Below are 20,971 nucleotides of genomic sequence, written 5' to 3' on the forward strand. Positions count from 1 at the left end.
CCCACGTCAGGCTCCCGGTGCATGGAGCCTGCTTCTCCCTCTGCCTGTGTCTCTGCCTCTCTCTCTCTCTCTCTGTATGACTATCGTAAATAAATAAAAAAATTAAAAAAACAAAAAACAAAACAAAAAAAACAATTAAAAAGGATGGTAGTGGTGAGAAGTGTTAGATTAAGATACGTTTTGAAACCAGAGGTGGAAAAAAAAAAAAAAGAAGGAAAAGAAACCAGAGGTGAGAAGACTTAGATATAGGGATGTTAGGGAAAGAGCAAAACCAAGGAAGATTCCTCCTAGGTTTGTATTTCAACAATTGGGAAAATAGAAGAGCAGGGTATTTTAGGGGGAGCAGGAAAGTATAAGGAGTTCAGTGTGAAACTTGTGAAATTGGATCTGTGTTTTAGACATTCCAAGAGAAGCTGCTGAATAAACCATATAGGCAATGGAGTAAGTACTAGATTTCCACTTATTGTCTTTTTGTTTTTATTTATTTTTAATTTTTTTTAAAATTTTTATTTATTTATGATAGTCACACAGAGAGAGAGAGAGGCAGAGACACAGGCAGAGAGAGAAGCAGGCTCCATGCACCAGGAGCCCGACGTGGGATTTGATCACTGGTCTCCAGGATCGTGCCCTGGGCCAAAGGCAGGCACCAAACCGCTGCGCCACCCAGGGATCCCTATTTATTTTAAAATTTTTTAAAAATATTTTGTTTATTCATGAGAGACACAGAGAGAGAGGCAGAGACCTAGGCAGGGGGAGAAGCAGGCTCCCCCCATGTGGGACTTGATCCCAGGACTCTGGGATCACGCCCTGAGCTGAAAGCAGACGTTCAACCTCTGAGCCACCCAAGTGTCCCCACTTGTTGTCTTTTTAAAATATTTATCTAACAGGTCAGATATGAGCCCCAGATTGGGAGATGAGGACCTCTAGCACTGGCTTACTACACACATTCTCGCCAGGGTGATACCCCAGTGGGGTGAAAAATGATTCCTAAGGGGTGAAAAAAAAACCTTAGATAATACAATGGTATATAGCCTTCAGAGCTCAACCCTATTTGATGAAATCTTATTCCTTAGTATTTAATTTCTCTCATTAGAATTCACATTTAATTAAGTAATTCAGAATTTTCTCCTGGGGGAGAAGAGGAGTGATAATGAAAAAGCAGTTGAGAAACACTGGCCTGGTACAAGAACGTGACCTTTGGGTTGCAGACCTGGTGTGAATCCTGGCTCTACCCCTTGGACTTGGTCCTTAACTTCTCTGAGCTTCATTTTTATCATTAAAATGCAAATAGTATTAATTCAGAATTACTGGAAAGATTAAATGAGATGATGTGCCTGGCATTGTATAAATTACTGATAATTACTAATTTTCTTTCCCCTTTACTCTTTCTCTCCTTCCCAGAAGAGAGATTATTATAGTTAGGAACTACAATAAACTGGGTAGGGATCTAGTCAAGTGGGAGAATGACACACTTAAAAGCTTGTTGGAGGAAAAAAACAACAACAAATAAACCTAACAGGACAAGGGCTCTGATTAAATAAGGGGGAGGGGGAAGAAAGGAGTGTAGAGAAAGAGGGGTGGGAGTTCAAGGTAATTCATGAGAGATTTGACAGCCAGGGTAAAGCCACCGCTAAAGGTTCTTAGTTGATGGTTGAAAATGGCATCAGAGGAAGATTATTTTGGCGTCTGATTTATATTACACTGGCATAGGGACTAGAGGAAGGGAGCCCATATTAATTGTGATGGACTTGGCATCGGAAGACCTGGGTGTATAAAATGAACAATGGGGGTTGGGGAAATTAATTATGGTCATTCTCTATTTTGAAATATGCAGCCAGTACGATTGTTTTGGAACAATATTTCGGTAGCACGGGAAAACACTTATAATAAACTCTAGGCATACTACCAAACAGTATGAAGCCATTTTTGTCAAACGTTGTATATCTTGGTAGGAAATAGATAAAATTATCTCTGGGGTGGACTTTTTTTGTTTTTTTTTCAGTTTTAATTCGAAGAGCTCGTATTGCTTTCATAACTAAAGAAAACAGCTTTTATCCGAAAGACCCTCTCGGACTTTGCCGCTGGCTGGTTTGGGCCCTGGCCAGCCGCGGAACTCCCAGACTTCCGAGGACCCACATTCCCTTACTACCCGAGCCCCTCGGAGGGTGTGGCCCCGGAGGTAGGAGACCCAGAAAGGGCGGGCAGTGCGGAGGCCGCCCCTGCCTCCCGGCTAGCGCAGCGTCCGGACCGGAGGACTTGTCGGGGGATCGGGCGGCGGAGGTGGCCACGCGCCGGGAAGCGCTCGGAGCCAGAACCCTCCCCGCTTACTGCGCGCCCGCCGTGGGCACAAGGAAGGGCAGGGCGCCGGCCTCACGGGCCGTCCGAACCGCCGAGAGCTGGGACGGCGAGAGGCCGGCGGCCCCCCCCAGCCGCTTTCCCAAACTCCAGCCCCAGAGTAGCCGGAGGGGAACAGCGCCAGCCCGCGCGCCCGCGGAGCCCTAGTGACGGACGGGAGGTGGGAATGTGGGCGGAGCCTCACGCACGAGCCGTGATTGGAGCAACCAGCACCTCCCGGGGCGAGGGAGGGCGAGACGGCGAGGGATGCGCAGAGGCGGGTGCTCAGCGCCCTCTGCGTGATTGGCCGGCCGAGAGTGAACCGGGTGCTGCTCCGATGATTGGCAGGCGGTAGACGGCCCTGGGTAACGGCCTTGGCTTCGCCCATTGGCATCCTGCTAGAGTAGGCGGGATTGGTTCATCGTGTGGTGCTGATGATTAGCTGGCGACCAAGAGGGTGCTGGGGAGAGAGCGGGGTCGGGGGGGCGACTGGGGCCGCGACTTCCTCCCTGTTATTGGCTGGTGGAGTGGGTGGGGGTGGCACGAAGGCCCAGCGGCTGTCTGGGATTGGCGGACGCTGCGGTGAGTGACAGACGAGGGGGCGAGCTGCGCGACCAGCGGTTTGTTTTTCGGAGCGTTCCTGAGGTGGAGAACGGTGGCCGGACGGAGCGACTGCGGGACTGGGAGACTGGCGGGCGGGCGGGCCGAGCGGCGCCGCCGAGGCCGGGCTGGGCCGAGCCGAGGAGCGCCGGGGATGTAGCGGGCCGCCCTGCCCATGCCACAGCGCCCGGCCGCGGGCGGAGCCGGAGCCGGAGCCTGGGGAGGCGGCGGGGGCCCCGAGCGCAGCCCGCGCCCCCCGCGCGGAGGCAGGCCCGCTGCCGTCCCCGCCGCCCGGGCCCCCGGCATGCAGCTCCGGCTGCGGAGGTGACACTCGGGCCCGAGCCGCCGCTGCCGCCATCGCCACCATGGGTGAGTGTCGCCACCGCCCCGGCCTGTGCCCGCGCTGCTCCGCGTCGCCCCGCCCCGGGCTGAGGGGAGGAGGACCCTGGGCCGCCGCCTGACAGGCATGGACAGCCCACCCGGCCCGGGCTGCGGACTGCCGGCGCCCGCCCGCCCCGCTCGCCGCTCGGCGGCCCAGGCGGGGTTCGGCTTTCCCCGGCCTGCCGGGGCGGTCCGGGCCGGCGGAGCCCGCTGGACAGCCTCCTTCCGGGCCGCGCGGCGGGCGCATCCCGAGGAGGCGGCGGCGGGATCGAGGGCCCGTGCTCGGCGGGGCAGCCCGCTCCGGCCAGAGCGAGCCGGCCCGCGAGCCCGAGGGCGGGGGAGCGGGGGCTCAGTGTGGGGCCCGGGCTGGAGGCTGGTGCAGGCCCAGCTGCTCTGCTGTTGTGTCTTTTCCTTGATTTGCTTTTTTTTCCTGCCTGTGTCATTTCCTTCCCTTTGCTCACACAGGCCGGCCAGCGAGAGTTCCCGGGGCTTGCTCTCGAGCCCTGTGCGCGCCCCAGCGCAGGGGGGAGGGCGTGCGGGGAGATAGGCTGGGAGATGATTAAAACGGCAATCACTGTTATCAACAGCGCGGCTGAGAAACGAGAGCCGCACGCAGATTGCTGGAGGGTAGGAATTGGTAGGGGACTGCCAGCTGTAATTCACATCCTACTTTTTGAAAAATCCGGTTGCAGTGTTTTACAGCCATTATTTTTATTTAACGGTATCCCTGAAATTATGTAACTTTTAAAAGAAGCATTCACTGCGCTAAAGAATCTATGAAATCATTTCCTTTTTATCAATACTTGCAATTTCTGTTGTAAAGATGTAATCTAAGAAATGCTTCTGCTGTCTTCCACACGCGGCATTTACACTGAATTACATTTTGTTGTCCTTCTTGGTAATTTAGCAAATGATTATTGGACTAGGTTAAGAAACAGATAACATTTTAGATGTACTTTGCTTCTCTTGTTTGGATGAGTTACTGTGATACTGTCGTCCACAATCACGAGTTTTGCAAAGCATTTGGTACTGTCCTAAATAACCAAGGAGTCAGTGAAAGGATCCTTTGCAAAGGCATTTGCTGTATCTGAAGTGCCATGCATGAGAAGAGGGAACGTTAATATTTGCTTTGCCCTATAGCAAGGTCAGGTCATTTTTGTAAAAGGTTAAGTGTATGCTGTGTCACATTGGGCAGATATTGTTTTACTGCCTGTATCTACACTATGCCTTTGAATGAATTGCCTTGTTCTATTTCACGCTCCCCTCGTACAGTAAAGGATGGGTTTGTTCATTTGCTGGGTGTACGGTTTCCTTCCCGTTCTTTGCTTTAAAAGTGCTTGCTTTTCTGGGGTAAGTCTCCTGTGACTGTAAGCAGAAAAGGAACCCAGTAAGGCTTGGTATTTTAAAAAATAATTCAACAAATACCAAACATTTACTATAAATGGGGCACATGATTCTTCATGTCCTCCCCAGGCTTCAAACATTTATCTTGTGTTTTGGAATTTGATGATTGTACTCAGTCCTTGAATTGGCTTGTGAACCTCTGTTTGTGATGGTCTTTCCTCCTTTGTCTTGTGAGGGCAGTGTTAAGGCCCAAAAGGGAATGTGTAATACTTGAGGATGGGCAGACTCCCACTCCCCACTTCCTTGACTGCTGAATCAGTCAGAGTGTCCAGATTTTTACTTCATTTTAATGTCCAACATGAAAATAGTTGTCAGCCTGTTTTCACATTTCAAGACATTCTTAAAAACTATTTTAAGTGTATGAGTTTTTGGAGAGACAGTGATGGGGAGAAAGGGACTATATACATAGGGGCCGGAACCCCAAAGGAAAAAGGACCAGGAACTCTGCTTTCTTATTTGTCCCCATGCCTGTTTTACATAAAGAAATTGACTTACTTTCTTTAGCAGGTTCCCTTTGTACCTACTCTCTCTTTTTTGTAGATGACCTTGATATGCAATTAGAGCTAATACTGAATGCTTCCAGAGCCTGGATCTTTAATTTACCTTATAAAAGTTTCAGCAAGGATATGTGTGTACACACATATATACACAGTCACTCTTTTAAATATTGGTTTCCATTTTGGTGATGTGTATGATGAATAAAATTCCCAGGTTAGTTTGCTTTAGTTGTTGTGGTTCTGAGTAAACTATGATACAGCAAGAGGTTGATAAGAAAGACATACAGACTTATTAATATTTTCATTATATTTGTTAAACTTCAGCCCAGTGAGGAAAGGACCAAAACTAATTTGAGTCCCTGCCCTTCAGGTTTTTTGATTAACAGTCATACTTTCCTGAGCTGTTCAAAGCCCCAGATTCAAGCTTGTTTGACAACTTGGGTTGGTAATAAAAACGGGTTAGATTTTATATTGGCTGTTAGCCCCGGTAAATATTTAGTGGGAACTATACTTATCCCTCTGTAGTACACTTATCCTTGTAAATAATAGGGAATATGAAGATATGCTTCTTTTTTTGGCTTTGATACTATGTGGTTATTAAAAAAATTGGGATTGACTGGTCATTTTTCTTGGTCACACTAGAATTCTCTCCCAGTTTTAGTAATTATAGTGGCAAATGCTATTAATGCTTGAGACTAATTCAGTAGCGTACATTTGGATTTTTTATAAATGCAGTCTGAAACTTAGTGGGAAGTGTTACTGAAAAACGTGTAACAACTTGGAAATGTTACAGGAAACTACAGTGAACTGGGTATAGGATTAAGGATGAGTTGATTCTGCTTTGATAGCTTGGTTAGAAGTCAGAATCATTGTGATTTATAGGCACCTTGGGTCTCTAAGGTTCCAGGGCTGTTGTGAGCTCCCAGTCAGACCAGTGTCAACTTGGCTTGTCTAGAACCTGACCTCCTGTGTAGACTGGCCAACAACTGTTTTAATTGAAATTGGGGTCACAATTTAATGACTCAGCATGGCCATGTGTTGTCTAGATTTCTGGTATTTTTTTAAATGACAGTTGGATTTCTTTTTTTTTAAAGACTTTATTTAGGGGTGCCTGGGTGGCTCAGTCAGTTAAGCGTCTGCCTTTGGCTCAGGTCATGATCCTGGGGTCATGGGATCAAGCCCCACATTGGGCTTCCTGCTCAGCAAAGAGTCTATTTCTCCTTCTGCCTCTCGCCTGGCTTGTGTACTCATTTGCGCTCTCTCGCTCTCAAATAAAATCCTTTATTTATTTATTTGAGAGAGAGAGCTTGTGCCAGCGAGCAGGAGTGGGGAAGGGGGCACAGGGTAGGGCAGAGTGGGGTGGAGAAGCAGACTCCTCGTTGAGCAGGGAGCCTGGCTCAATTCCAGGATCCCAGGATCATGATCTGAGCTGAAGGCAATTGCTTAACTGAGCCACCTAGTGCCCTTGACCATTGGATTTTAAAACTGAATTTTAGGCATTTATAAAAAGTAAATAGCTAAGTGAGTATTAGGGGACTAAACAAAGGATAAGGAGCAATTTTCTTGGTTCTGTCTACGTAAGCTAGTCTTTGCCCATTTATTGTCTCTTACATGTCAGGAACAGTATTAGGCCCTGTATCTGCATTTTTCCTGTCCTTAAGAAGTTATCTTAAAAAGGTAAGGTGAACCAGAAACATGTAAACAAGTGAGTGCAAGGAGGTGGTGTAGGTATTTTGTTAAAACTATGTACGGGTACACAGGAGTGAGAGATCAATTCTGTAGTTTTGGGGTTGACATACATAATCCTGTAGTCTCTAGACCTTTAGATTAATTTCATTAAGTGTAAAAATAAAATATAGTGGTGATATGTTGATTCTTCTGAGGAAGATACTCATATTACTTTGTAATATGTATTTTTAAATTTGGGGGGCACCTGAGTGGGTCAGTCAGTTTAGCATCTGTCTTCAGCTCAAGTCTTGATCCCAGGGTCCTGGGATTGAGCCCTATGTTGAGCTCCCTGCTCAGTGGGGAGTCTGCTTCTCCCTCTCCCTCTGCCTCTCTCCCAGCTTGTGCTCAATCTCTCTCTTGCTCTTGCTCACTCTCTTTCAAAAAAATAAATAAAATCTTTAAAAATAAAAAAATAAATACATTTTGAACCATCAGTTACTTTGGAAGGGCTGTTATATCCCAGAAACAGAAAAAAATCAGAATTTGACTTTGAGATCTAGCAAAGGTTCTACCATTGTCCATGAAGGATAAAAAGTTTCTTGTGAATAAGGCTCGGGCCTTTTTCCTTGTACTACTATAAAATGATGTTTCCCCAGGTATTGACAAGGTGACAAGGTGATCAGTGGGAGAATATGAAATATCATGAGATTAAGATAGTAAAATGTGACCCAGGGACACTTTGAAAACAGCATCTCTTGGGTGAGCAGTGTGATCAGACCATCTGGCAGTGCTGGGTAAAGTGCTGGCCACATAAAGAAATAACATTGTTAGTTAAGTGAAAACAATTAGAACATTACTTTGGGGATTTGTATATATGGAAAAGGGAGAGTGTCTGACATGGTAAACAGATGTTATATAGGACAACAATGTTTATTGAAGGACTTGGTGCTACTAGAAACTTTTCTGGGTTTTTAGCCAAGGGAATTCATAAATGGGCATGCCTTAAGACCCTACTTTTAGATAGACTAATAGTTCAGTCTGGAAGATTGACTTCATGCTGAAGCTAAGGAGAGTATATTTCCTGGCAGCCCCCAGACCGTAGGTCAGGGTATCTGGAGAAGAAAAAAGTGCACACTGCTGAATAATTATGGATAGCTATCTGCTTAAGACTGCTTAAGAGCTTCCACTTTTCAAGCCTAAACTCAAATCCTTATTTCATAGATCCTTTCTTTTCTATTTTCTGTGAATACTCCTTCCCTCTATAGTCATAACCCCTTAATCTCTAGAATTAACTTCTTCCTCTGTGCTTCTTCCTGGTAGCTTTTAAGTGTGTCAAACCACCCCCATCCTCAGGAAATATTTTCAAGGTTATAGCACACTAACTATTACCCCAGCCTCAAGTTGTTCATGTGTAAAGTTCACAAATGAATTGTTGATTTCTACTACTTCCAATTTCCTTTTAATCTTTAGCTTCTTGATTCCCTTTAAAATTGTGTTTCTACCTCTGCCATTCTATTGGAATTGAATGGCCTGTGCCTGGCCTGTGCCTGCCACTGCCTGGCCTGTGCCTGCCACTGTCCTTCTTTGGTCCTGACTTCTGTGGTGCCACTCTTGGTTTTTTTTCTTCCAAACCTCTTAAAGCCTCCTTTGCCAGCATACCTTCTTCCTACTCTACTTGATAAGGATTATTATTCATTGAGGATCAGCCCCTGACCTACTTTTTTTCCCCTCAGTCCCCTCACTTGCTTTCAGGTCCTTTCTCATCTTCAGTTCATTTTTTAAGCTCTCACATAGCTGGAACAACTTGATTTTCTGAAAGAATTCTTATTCTGTTAATAATTATGTAAAATAATCTATAAAACTGCTTCCTACTCACTGAAAAAAATTTTTTTACACATGCCAGATTATGTACTCTAGTTTATATATTGTCTAAGTCAATCGCTTTATTTGTGTCACCTTGTATTTGGGTGTCATTCATCCTTTTACCCCTAAAATTTGAACATCTTAAAGTATCTTTCAGAACTATCTAATGTATATTACATACTGGTACTCAGTGAATGGGTATTTTTAATGACTAATAAAAATCCAGGAATAAAATTAAGTATTAGGGTAGATTAAATAGTGTCTAGTCTTTTCCACCAACCTTTTTCCATTGATAATAATAGCCAGCATTTTTTAAGCATTACTAAGTGTTACTTTGGTACCATGAGGAATAATTTGTAAGTTCTTTTTCCCTTAGCTCTCACAACAGATCTGTGAGATACTTTTATTATTTCCATTTTACAGATGAGGAAACTGAGGTTTAGGGTGAATAAGTGATTTGTTCAAAGCCTCTTAAATCCAGGTCTTTCTGACTTCAAAGTGCATATAAATGACTGCTGCACTCTAAGAGAGCTTCTATTGGTTTTTTTAAGTTTTGTTTGTTTTTATTTTTAAGGAATACCATATTGGAGTTCTGATAATTCAGTTAAAATCTCAATCCAGGAAGAAATGCCTAAAAGAGCCACTTGATTTACTTCCTGTCTTTATCCATATCCTCAGTTTGAAGTATCAGTTTAAGAACTTGCCTGCCTCTAGCAGTGTTTTCAACTTTGACACAAAATCAGATTCTATAACCCTGTGTCACTTGTGTCAGTTATTCTGGGTTTTGGGAGATAGTACCAAACTATTCCTCTAGGGTGTTCTCAGCACTGGAACTACCAAACAAGTTTATCCATGAAGTAATGCCAGGAATTGGTTAGCTTCCTGGAAACCGAATTTGTCAACCTGATAAACCAGCTCTTATAATAGCATCATCTTATACAAAATTAGAAATGATTCTGTAGTCCTGCTTGTCATGGATTTGACTTGAAAAGCATGTGTGTTTTGTGTCTCTGTGTATGTATTCACATCCATCTTGGTTCAGTATCTGAATTGAGGCAACAGAAATTACAGGGTGGTTACCTTGATACTGAAAACTCCTATGTATTCTCCGGTTAGGAATAGCCCTGAATGTGCCTCAGAAAACAGTTATCTAGTCATAATCCTCTTTATGTGATCCCAGTGTACTGTTACAGTTGGCCTCAAAATTGTATACACATATATATTAAATAGTATATAAGCCAACTTAATATATAAGCCTACGTGTATTATGTATATAAGCCAGTCTTCCTAGCTTAGATGTTATGCTCTAATTTTTAAACCTTGGTTGGGAGGTTAAAAAACAAAACAAAACAAAAACAAACAAAACAAAATATCATACAAGTTCTCTTTAAGGGCCCTATAGAGAAATCACTAGAAAATATAAAATAATTGATGGGACATATGTTTTTGTTTGTTTTTCACTATGACTGTTTATCTTGGGATGTACATGTTTTAATTTTGACATGTCTTTTTGTAGATACCCACTTCCTTTTCATTCAATTCACTCTCCCATTGATTTATCCTTTTGGTTCTACATCTACTCTCATACACACTTTGGTATATATTTTGAAATGGAATTAGATGGGAAGCTACTCTACTAGTGCTTTCCTGCACATGTTAAGTCTAATTTTACTTTTATGAGTAGACAGAAACCTCCACATGGGCACCGTCTTCCTTTCCTGCACTTCCTCAGACGGGGCATGTAGGGCGCCTGAGCACATTTGATCTAAAAAGAGAGAAGAGACAGATAGCCCCGATTTATTCCACAAGGTGTTAGAACATTTCCAAGGCACAGTGACAAAAGACAAAAGATAAGTGCTTTCTGGGTGGAGTCTCTTGTACTTCTTTTAAGGTGTGCCCTGGGTCCCCAAGTGACTTAGCTGTCACCAGAACATGTGTAACAACTCATCTTTCATATTCCTTTCCAGATCAACAGGTTTATTTTCAACTCCCAAATGCTATTTGAGTAGACCAGGATCTCTTGAAGGACCTGGGATAATTCTGCAAAACACAGAATTGGGCTGGTTTGGATTCTGGGTTTTGTCCAGTTGTCTTCAGTGCATGAGAATTCTAGTACTCTATGCTATTTCAGGAAAAGGGGATTAAAAGTAATGCCAATAAGGGAGAGATAATTCATTGCTTGGTCAGTTAGGGAAGAAAAACAATAGAACTGCCTTTTGGCTTCCCCGTAAGAAGCAAAAGGCCTATAAACTTGTAAAGAGTTGGGAGGGGGGCTTTCAAAGACTAGGCTTGTAAAACCTACGACCCAGCAATTGCACTGCTGGGGATTTACCCCAAAGATACAGATGCAATTAAATGCCGAGATACCTACACCCAATTTTTCTAGCAGCAATGTCCACAATAGCCAAACCGTGGAAGGAGCCTCTGTGTCCATCGACAGATGAATGGATAAAGAAGATGTGGTTTATGTATACAATGGAATATTACTCAGCCATTAGAAATGACAAATACCCATCATTTGCTTCGACGTGGATGGAACTGGAGGGTATTATGCTGAGTGAAATTAGTCAATCGGAGAAGGACAAACATTATATGGTCTCATTCATTTGGGGAATATAAATAATAGTGAAAGGGAATAGAGGGGAAGGGAGAAGAAATGGGTAGGAAATATCAGATAGGGAGACAGAACATGGAAGACTCCTAACTCTGGGAAACGAACTAGGGGTGGTGGAAGGGGAGGAGGGCAGGGGGTGGGGGTGACTGGGTGGTGGGCACTGAGGGGGGCACTTGACGGGATGAGCACTGGGTGTTATTCTGTATGTTGGCAAATTGAACACCAATAAAAAATAAATTTATTATTAAGAAAATAAAAAATAAAACAACTTGTATTCAAAGCAGCTACCTGAGGTCCTTGCTTGGTACCTTTTTAAATGTGCTCTTCTACATGGGATGCTTTAAGAATAAGTCTGTGTGTGACTCTGACCCATTATCAGCTCTCCATGAATTCATCTTTTCACTCAGTACCCTACTACACAGAACTGTGTTGTTGTTCATTCCAACTTTTCATCTGTTTTTCCTGGTTGAGTTTCTCTGGCACTGGAAGAAATTGCCCTGTTTGAGCACCTCCCTTGCCACTGTGAATTGGTAAATACTGCTGCCAGAAATCTGATGAGATTTGTTAAGAATCCATTAAAATTTAAGATGGCCATATTATGACCTCAGTTATCTACTTTTCAGACATCAGGTACATGTAATTATAGTTACAGGGTCTGTCATTTTACCTGGGCAGAACTCCGTGAGTATTAGTTATATAATTTGTGATAGTAATTTGCTGTTCTGTATTTCTTTTTAAGTTTTTACTTAAATTCCAGTTAACATACAGTGTAACATTAGTTTCAGGTGTACAATTTCATGATTCAACACTTACCTATGGTCCATATTAAAGTATCTTAGCCCATGTACTCTCTTTCATTGCAGACGAACAGGAGGCATTGAACTCAATCATGAAGGATCTGGTGGCCCTCCAGATGAGCCGACGTCCCCGGGTGCCTGGATATGAGACCATGAAGAACAAAGACTCAGGTCACCCAAATAGGCAGGTGTGTGTGGCCATGGCAGACCCAACTAAAATTGCTAGGGAGGGATTTTCAAATGGGGAAATATTTGAGAAGCCAAGGCTATTCAACTACTTGGCTTGAATGCTATTGGCCCTTCTCTTTCACAGTCCGTTAAATGGTAAGTGATATATACCAGTCAGATGTGGGTCATGATCTGAATGCCCAAAGTCTTGTGTCTAGTGTTTCATCTGTAGAGAATAAGAATGATTCCTTCAGGGATCCCTGGGTGGCGCAGCAGTTTGGCGCCTGCCTTTGGCCCAGGGCGCGATCCTGGAGACCCAGGATCGAATCCCACATCGGGCTCCCGGTGCATGGAGCCTGCTTCTCCCTCTGCCTATGTCTCTGCGCCTCTCTCTCTCTCTCTCTCTCTCTGTGACTATCATAAATAAATAAAAAATTAAAAAAAATTTTTTTTTTTAAAAAGAAGAATGATTCCTTCACTTTTAGGGACAGTATTCATATAACTGTTCCTTTACTGGTTGTTTGGTAAACGTTTAAATCCAGATTCATAATCGCTAACTCAGAATGTTTTTAGCTACCTTACAGTGTATACTTAGGAAAAATTAATTAATTTTAGTATTAGTTTATATACTAATAATATAATATAATATAATTAAGAATGGAAATTTATTTAATGAAATTTCATATAATATACTCTAAAGGTAACAATGAGGGATTTTATTATTGTTGTTTACAGTTGTTTCCCCTTATGTTAACTCAGGTAGTTGAGAGTGTCTATTTTATTGAGAGTCGTGTGCTTCTTTAGGAAAACAACTCCTATTTTTGTTAACATTTAAACTCCTGTGCTGTTAAGAACCTTCTTCTCACCTCCAGTGCATTTACAAACTCCCTGATTCCTGGGTATTTTGGCCTGCAGAGAGGAGTGAATGATTCCTTCTAGTGGCTATCTAGTGCCATATTGTATGGCTGTGTTTGGTGTGTCTGATGAAAATTTATCCATGCCTTTCTCCCTTGTGGTTCTCTTTGTTATCAGCTAACCTTCTCTTTCCTCATTTGCACCTTGTTTACCATTTCTTCAGAAGAATCCTTGGTTCCTAAAGAAAGAGTAAGGCCTAGAACTTTTACTGCCTAAGGTCTGCTAGATAAAGCCTCTCAGAGTATTTCCTGCCTTTAGGAAAACTAGGGACCCTGAGTCCTTTTATTCTATGATACAGCAGAAGGATTAGTTTAGAAAGCTGCTTTTATTTTTATGGCTACCTTACAGAACTGGGGAACAACAGAATAGGGCCCATTCTTGTACTGTTTTCATACATTATTCTAATTGTGTGGGTTCTGCCTTGTGGTAACTCTTTTCTATTCAAAGCTGCTTTTGGAAGGAGCATTTTACCAGAAGTGAGTCCCCTCCCCCAGGCTTGAGCCTAATGACCTCACTTTCCTTCCTGTCTTCCTATGTGGAGTGTGCTGCTCCAGTCAGCTGATCTTTCTCCAAATGGGGAGCATGGACATCAGTTAGGTGAAAAGGGGAAGTTTTCTTGAGTTGAAAGGACCAGGCTAAGAAGAGGACGGCGGTGTGGTGGTCCCTGATCTTCGTTGAAGGGAGATTACCTTTGTGAAATCCTTCTGCTTAGAGCCTAAAAGTTATTATAAGAAAGTTCCTGATCTTTTGCTCTGCCAGCTGTTGTGTTATTGAGGTGAAGTCCATAGTTATGAAGGGAGAAGCCTATAAAAAAGGATTGACTCTGGTTAGGAAGTAATCTTAACAAGAAGTAGTGGCTCTGAGGACCCACCATTTACCTGAATATCATCAAATTTTTTCTGTTGCATGAAGGATACAAATTACTAACCTCAGTTTTTTTGTTTTTGTTTTTTAAAGATTTATTTTTATTTATGTTAGAGAGAGAGAGAGAAAGAGAGAGAGAGAGACAGGCAGAGGGAGAAGCAGGCTCCACGCCAGGAGCCCGGCGTGGGACTCGATCCCGGGACTCCAGGATCGCGCCCTGGGCCAAAGGCAGGTGCAAAACTGCCGAGCCACCCAGGGATCCCCAGTTTTTTTGTTTTTAAAGGAGAAACAGAACAGTAGCGTCTCAGCCCTTCTGAACAGCCCCACAGTAACAACAAGCTAATGTGCAGGGGCCAGTGAGAAAAAAATTTTTGGCAAGGGGGCGCTTGGGTGGCTTAGTCGGTTGAACATCTGCCTTCAGCTCAGGTCATGCTAATAGGGTTCTGGGATCGAGCCCCGCATCAGGCTCTCTGCTCAACGAGAAGCCTGCTTCTTCTTCTCTGTCTACCCATCCCCATGCTTATGTGCTCTTGCTCTACTTCTTTCCCTGTAACAAATAAATAAATTAAAAAAAAATTTTTGGTAGGGAACCAAATTACCCATTAAAACTAAAATGTGCTTTCAGATCTGATCCAAGTGCTAGACAAGTGTGGAGTTCATTTCTTAGACAAGTCATCTTAGTGAATTTGTAGGGAGTACTGGTTTCTCATTACCTGTGTTCTGTGCTTTTAGTCATTTCACAGAACAATATTGTTCCGAAGCAGCCTATGTCAGTACTGTCCAGTATACTTTGTGTGATGATAGAAGTGTTCTGTATCTGTGCTGCCCACTGTAGTAGCCATTAGCCACATGTAGCTATTGAGCAACTGAGCAAATGAATTTTGGATTTTATTTAATTTTAATTGAAATAGCACTATGTGGGTAGTGGCTACTATCTTGGACAGCACAACTTTATATATTATATAAAGGACTATATAGGACTTTATATATTAAATAAGGGACTGTTGTTTTGTGGGGCAAGAAATTAAGTGCCTGCTTAGAGGTATTCACCGATTCATTGGGATGTTCATTGCTCTACATAGATCATGTGTTTCTACACATTGTGATAAGGTCATCAGTGGGAATCTTATTTGAGGTTCTATTCCAGGAGGCATGGGGATCTGGGGGGAATGTGAAGCTATGGAACTAGCATGGCTGTTTAGAAATGGAAGCTCAGAGTTTTATGCTAATATTAGGTAAAAGGGCAATGGAAATGTCAAGATCACTTTTTCCACTTAATAAAGTCAAGATAGTAGAAGTCTGTCCTGGGAATTGTAACAGATGTTCAGCTTCTGACCAGAAGGGATGTTCTTCAGCAAAACCCAAAAGCAGAAAGGGGAGAAAGTCTCAGTGAATCCCTTCTAGGAAGGATGGGGTGAAATGGGGGTGGGGGGAACCTTGGAGGGAGATGTGTTTACAGCTTAGTGTAATGAAAAGAACCTGGCCTAAGAGTCTGGTGACATTAATAATCTGTTAACATAGGACTTTATAGTTTACAGAGTGAATCCATATTTATTATTTTTATTGTTTTTGTTTGCTTGGACTTGGGATATGATTAAACTGTTTTTTCCCTTACCAGTTCTTCTACCAGAAGGTCCATATTTGTTTGGGAGAGAGGAATGAAAGATTAAAACCTAATTTAAATGGCTTAGAGATGCCAGATTAGCTAGGAAATGTCAAATAGGGCTAAAGATTCAAATTGCAGAGTTCAGCTGAACGTAACCTAGTATTGTGGCCAGCAGGAAAGGTTGATTATTCAGGGAGGAGATGGCACTGGCAGAGGCAAAGAGCACTTACTTCAGTGTGAGAAGGGGAGTACTGGCTATAAGGCAGAGCTGAGACTGGCATAGCCTCATGGGGCTCAAGCTGGACACAGCAAAGGAAAGCCAGAAGAGATGTGAGTTCATTGACAGAAATCTTAGGGGTGCTGAGGCCTGGAAGAACTGGAAAGACCTAATTTGATATCTCAGTTTGGTAGGACCTCAGACTTCCTCTTCCCTAAGTGAACAAGCTAGGTAACCAACTGAAAAAGAGAATGCATTTGGCAACAACTAAGCATTCTGAGCAACTATGGGAGTACATGGGCAATGAGGTGCTTAGCTATGATCTGTTTGTTAGGAGGTAGGCTCTGTGTTCGTTTCTTCTTCCTCCTGTACATTAGATCCTTGGAAGCCTACAGCCTGGTTAGAGCTGGCTGAACATTTTAGATGTGTGGCCCATCCTGCGTGTGGCTGGGGTCTGTGGACAGTTTTGTGGGCCACGATGAGCAGTATCTCTTTACTGGTCATCAACTCACAGTGCCTTTTCAATAGGTGCAATTTCTCTATAAAGTTGAGCTCTTAGTGTGGTGAGAAGAGCACTGGCTTGCAAGTCATTATTACTAATCCATTAATTTAGGATTTTACAGTGTACAGAGTGCTTTCAACAACAGTTAACAATAATAACAACAACTGTAAGTATGTGTACAATACTTTAAAGTTTGCAAAGTGCTTACACAGAGGTATTGAATAGAGCCAGGAAGTAAACTCAGATCTTCGACTCTCAGTCTCAGTAATTTTGTTGTGTGTAAGTCTAATAATCTTTTTAAATCTCAGTTTTTCCACCTGAAATATAGACATAATAATACCCACTTTATCTCTTAAAGTTGTTGTAAGATCATAGACAGAATGTAATGCATTTTGTACATTGTGAAACAAATGTATAGAGTAAAGCGGCAGTGATTACATCACTTCTGTTATGCTCTGGCATTGGGTGCATGAGCTCTAAAGAAAGCTTCTAATCAGAACTCTGCATACTGTCATGGAACTGAAAGGGTTAAGTTTTCTACCTTTATTGGATTGTTATTCCTGTCTATCAGATAGTCCTTTGCAAACTTCTGAAGCTAGCCTAATTTCTAAAAATCCCAGTGGGGGAAGAAATAGAATCTTTAATTCCTGTTTTTCTCAAATCTTATCAGACTGGTAAGTACAGGCTTGAACAGAAGTCAGGCTCTCCTGGGTCTGACCTTGCAGATGGTCACTAGTGGGTGTGTCAGAATGGAAAAGTTGCTTTCCTCATTGCAGGCACTAGCAGAGCAGAGATCTTGGCTATCAGTTCTAAAGGAGGAGAATTCTAGGGGCTTTTCCTCCAGTAAGGTCACTGATTGAGCAGACTGTCTTTTGCTTTTACTGTGATAGACCTGGCTCTTCAGGACTTCCTTTCTCTTTCAAGGGTTGTTGATAAGATAGTCTGGGTAGTTTGAAAATACAACCTAAAACAATATGCATGCCTGGCATTTTGTTTTGTAAGAAGGTTGTATAAAATATACATATATATATTTACATTTGTGTATATGTGTGTGTGTGCACGTGCGTGCACAGTGGTGGTTTGTTAGGCAGCAGTAGGTAAACAATACACCATTTAATCATTGATTCATTCAGACACTCATTGAACTATTCCTGCATGTCAAATGAATGCAAGGACTGAGGATATAGAAAGAACTAGGGCAAAGAAGGTTGCTTTATAATAATCTCTTCCATTGATCTCTTAGGACTTTCCAGAGTCAGACAAAATTATTTTCGTTGTCCTTTTTTTCCTCTTCTTATTTACTTACAATCTTTGGCAAAATAAGGATTCCAGTGCCAAAGCTGGGGGAGCCATCAAAGGTACCTAGCAAATACAGGGGAAAAGAGGGCTACAGAATCAGAGAGAAGGCACTCAGAGCAATGGCTAGCTGAGGCCTTTACCAAGTCAAATTAGTTGAAAAACCTTTGTTTAATAAACTCTGGTTTTTTTTGAAAGATTTTATTTATTTATTCATGAGACACACACACACAGAGAGAGAGAGAGAGAGAGAGAGAGAGGCAAAGACATAGGCAGAAGGAGAAGCAGGCTCCATGCAGGGAGCCCAATGTAGTACTCAATTCCGGGACTCCAGGATCATGCCCTGGGCTGAAGGCAGGCGCTAAACAACTGAGCCACCCAGGTGTCCCTAATGACCTCTGGTTTTTGTAGGAATTCTTGGGGGAGCTCTTTGGGTTGCATGTTCAGTTGTTGAGTTTAGAAGGTTATTTCTATTTAAGTTTAGCATCATTGTCGGTTACTCCTGTCATCTCTGCTAAGTTCCCAGATCTGTAGTTTAACCTGCACTATCCCCCTGCACATGGCCTTCACTATTACTGGATTGGCTGTGGTAGGCAGGGGACTTGAACTTGCCTAGACCTGAATTTTTGTCCTGGAACTTTTTTTCTTAGCAGGGATGGCACCTGTCCTTCAGTTTAACATATGCATGTAGTCAAGCCTTTTAGACGTACAAGCCTGTACCCTGAGAATCATACAGTCTTATTGGGAAATGAGAAATACATGAAAAAAAAAAAGAGAGAGAAACTGAGGTGTGGCTCCTGGGTGGCACAGCCAGTTAAGCATCTGATTCTTTGTTTTAGCTGGGGTTCTGGTCTCAGAGTCATGAGATCAAGCCCCACGTTGGGTTCTGTGCTCAGTGGAGAGTCTGCTTGGGATTCTCTCCCTCTGCTCCCCCATCATGTGCTCACTTGCTTGCTTTCTCTCTCTCTCTAAAATAAATAAATAAATATTAAAAAGAAAAAAGAAACTGAGGTAGGATGCCACTGTGCCTAAAAATATGGTACAGATAGTGAGTGCTATAGGAGGCCAGGAAAGTGAAAGGTGAATTTGAGCCATAGTAGTTACAGACTCATTTCTGGAGGAGGTAGCACTTGAACTAGTCTGTGAAGGATGTGTGAACATTTAGTTAGGTGGCAAGGAGGAAGGGTGGCACTCCAAATCGGGAAAATGAATGGTTAAAGACCTAGGGAAAAGAATGAATGTGGCCTATTTCAGGATGATTGGGCTGGAGAGAGCCTTCCTGCTGAGAACAGTGTGAGGTGGCACAGTAAACTGAGTGTAAATTCTAGAGGGATTTCTTTCTTTCTTTCTTTTTTCTTTTGTAGTTCAATTTGCCAACATATAGTTAACACCCAGTGCTCATCCCATCGAGTGCCCCCCTCAGTGCCTGTCACCCAGTCACCCCCACCCCCACCTCCCTTTCCACCACCCCCTTGTTCATTTCCCAGAGTTAGGAGTTCTAGAGGGGTTTCAATGACAGCCGAGAATTTCGACTTTATTCTATAGGTCAGGGGTTTCGCTGAATACTTTTTGAGCAACCACATGCTGAAAGCAGTGGTTAAGATGGTTGAAACTATAGAGGAATTTAGAATGTGTTGGAAAAGGAAGCTGAGAAGTAGAGAGGCTCCTTTAGGGATCCAGGAGTGAGGGGGAAAGGGGTCAGTGAGAGAGAGGACAGAGAGAATGGGGAGTGGGGTGCTATATCAGAGACCTTTGAAGAGAGAATTGGAGGGGAGAAGAAGGAAAGAATCAAGCAGAACTCAGAGGTTTGAGTCTGCAGCGGAGGGAACATGGTACCAATGTGAGAAATGGCAGTGCTGAGAAGGAAGACTAGTTTAGGAAGATGGTTGGTACAGACATACATGGAGCTAGGTTGAGTTTGAGATCATAGTGAAAAAAACTCAGAATGTGTGTGTGTCTGTGTGTGTGTGTGTGTGTGATTTTTGCAGGTCCACAATCCTTAGCTGCAATTCTGAAATCCAAAGAATGCTGGAAACTGAAAGCCTTTTTTTTTTTTTTTTTTTGGTAATTTGTGGTAAACTCATTTGGCAGCAAAACCTGCCTTGAGTGAACACAGGGTTATTTATAGTCTTTATTTATTCCACTTATTGTGAGCATTCATACTATTCACTGCAAAAACTAGCTTGTGCTATGTTAATATAAAAACCCTAAATCTGGGATCCCTGGGTGGCGCAGCAGTTTGGCGCCTGCCTTTGGCCCAGGGCGCGATCCTGGAGACCCGGGATTGAGTCCCACGTCGGGCTCCCGGTGCATGGAGCCTGCTTCTCCCTCTGCCTGTGTCTCTGCCTCTCTCTCTCTCTCTGACTATCATAAATAAATAAAAATTAAAAAAAATTAAAAACCCTAAATCTTAGGTGACTTAACACAATATTCCCAGTATGGGGAAGGGGAAGACAGTGTTCACCATAGTCAGGACCCTGACCCTGAGGGTGGCTCCAATGACCTGGAACATATGGCTGCCAAGAAAGAGAGTGTAGAGCTCAGTGATGTTCTCAGCTCTTGGTCAGAACTAGTCATAAAGCCCCAGACTAACTTCAGGAGAGGCTAAGCAATGCAGAAGTGCATGAGAAATACCTGTTCATATTCTGCCTCTGTCATGGAAGTGCTGCCAGATACCTTCCCCTGGAGGGAAGCATCACACAATATATGGAACATGTATCAGACTGCCTCTCCAGATCTAAAAAGTATACTCTGAAACACTTTCAGCCCCAAGTGCCAGGTGCTGTCCTCTTATCTCTACCTATTTGTTTCATTTAATTCTTTTGATAATTTCATGAGGTAAATACTGTTTGTACTTTATACATGAGGAAACTGAGTCACAGATCAGTTAGTCAAATTCAATATATCTAGGAGATGTTAAGCCAGCATTTGAAGCCAGACAGTTTGACTTCAGTGCTACATTCTTAACGACTTACCTGCCACAGCTACGTGGCAGACAGAGGAAGTTTTGCTTGAAAGATTGGGGCTAGTCAGAGATTTGGGGATTGTTTATAAGTTGCCTATTTTTTATTCCTACTGAAGAGAAGATGTGAGGAAAGGGGGAGAAATCCAGAGGCCAGAAGTCCAAACTTCAAGGAACAGTCACATGTTGGGGGAGGGGTGAGAGAGGGCATGAAGAAGAGGAACCAGCAAAGATGCAGAAGTGGTTACAGTGGTGGCAGGTTCTCTGGGCTGGGATAGAGTCG

At 43.1% G+C, this 20,971-nt stretch overlaps 1 protein-coding gene across 2 annotated transcripts in view; it reads left to right on the forward strand.

The window, feature by feature from the left end:
• The window catches only part of MAP3K3 (mitogen-activated protein kinase kinase kinase 3), a 71,568-nt gene that overhangs the window by 2,428 nt on the left and 48,169 nt on the right, over positions 1-20,971 (forward strand). The window contains exons 1-2 of one of the 2 annotated variants that reach the window (XM_055328370.1): positions 3,049-3,303; positions 12,225-12,346. In XM_055328370.1, the coding sequence (XP_055184345.1) occupies positions 3,300-3,303; positions 12,225-12,346 (126 nt within the window). In that variant the 5' untranslated portion in view covers positions 3,049-3,299. Of the gene's footprint in view, positions 1-3,048; positions 3,304-12,224; positions 12,347-20,971 lie in introns of those variants that run through there. The other variant, XM_055328376.1, reaches the window with a different exon arrangement.

The sequence above is a fragment of the Nyctereutes procyonoides genome, unplaced genomic scaffold (genome assembly GCF_905146905.1).
Source record: "Nyctereutes procyonoides isolate TBG_1078 unplaced genomic scaffold, NYPRO_anot_genome, whole genome shotgun sequence".
In the NCBI taxonomy this organism is placed as follows: Eukaryota; Metazoa; Chordata; class Mammalia; order Carnivora; family Canidae; genus Nyctereutes; species Nyctereutes procyonoides.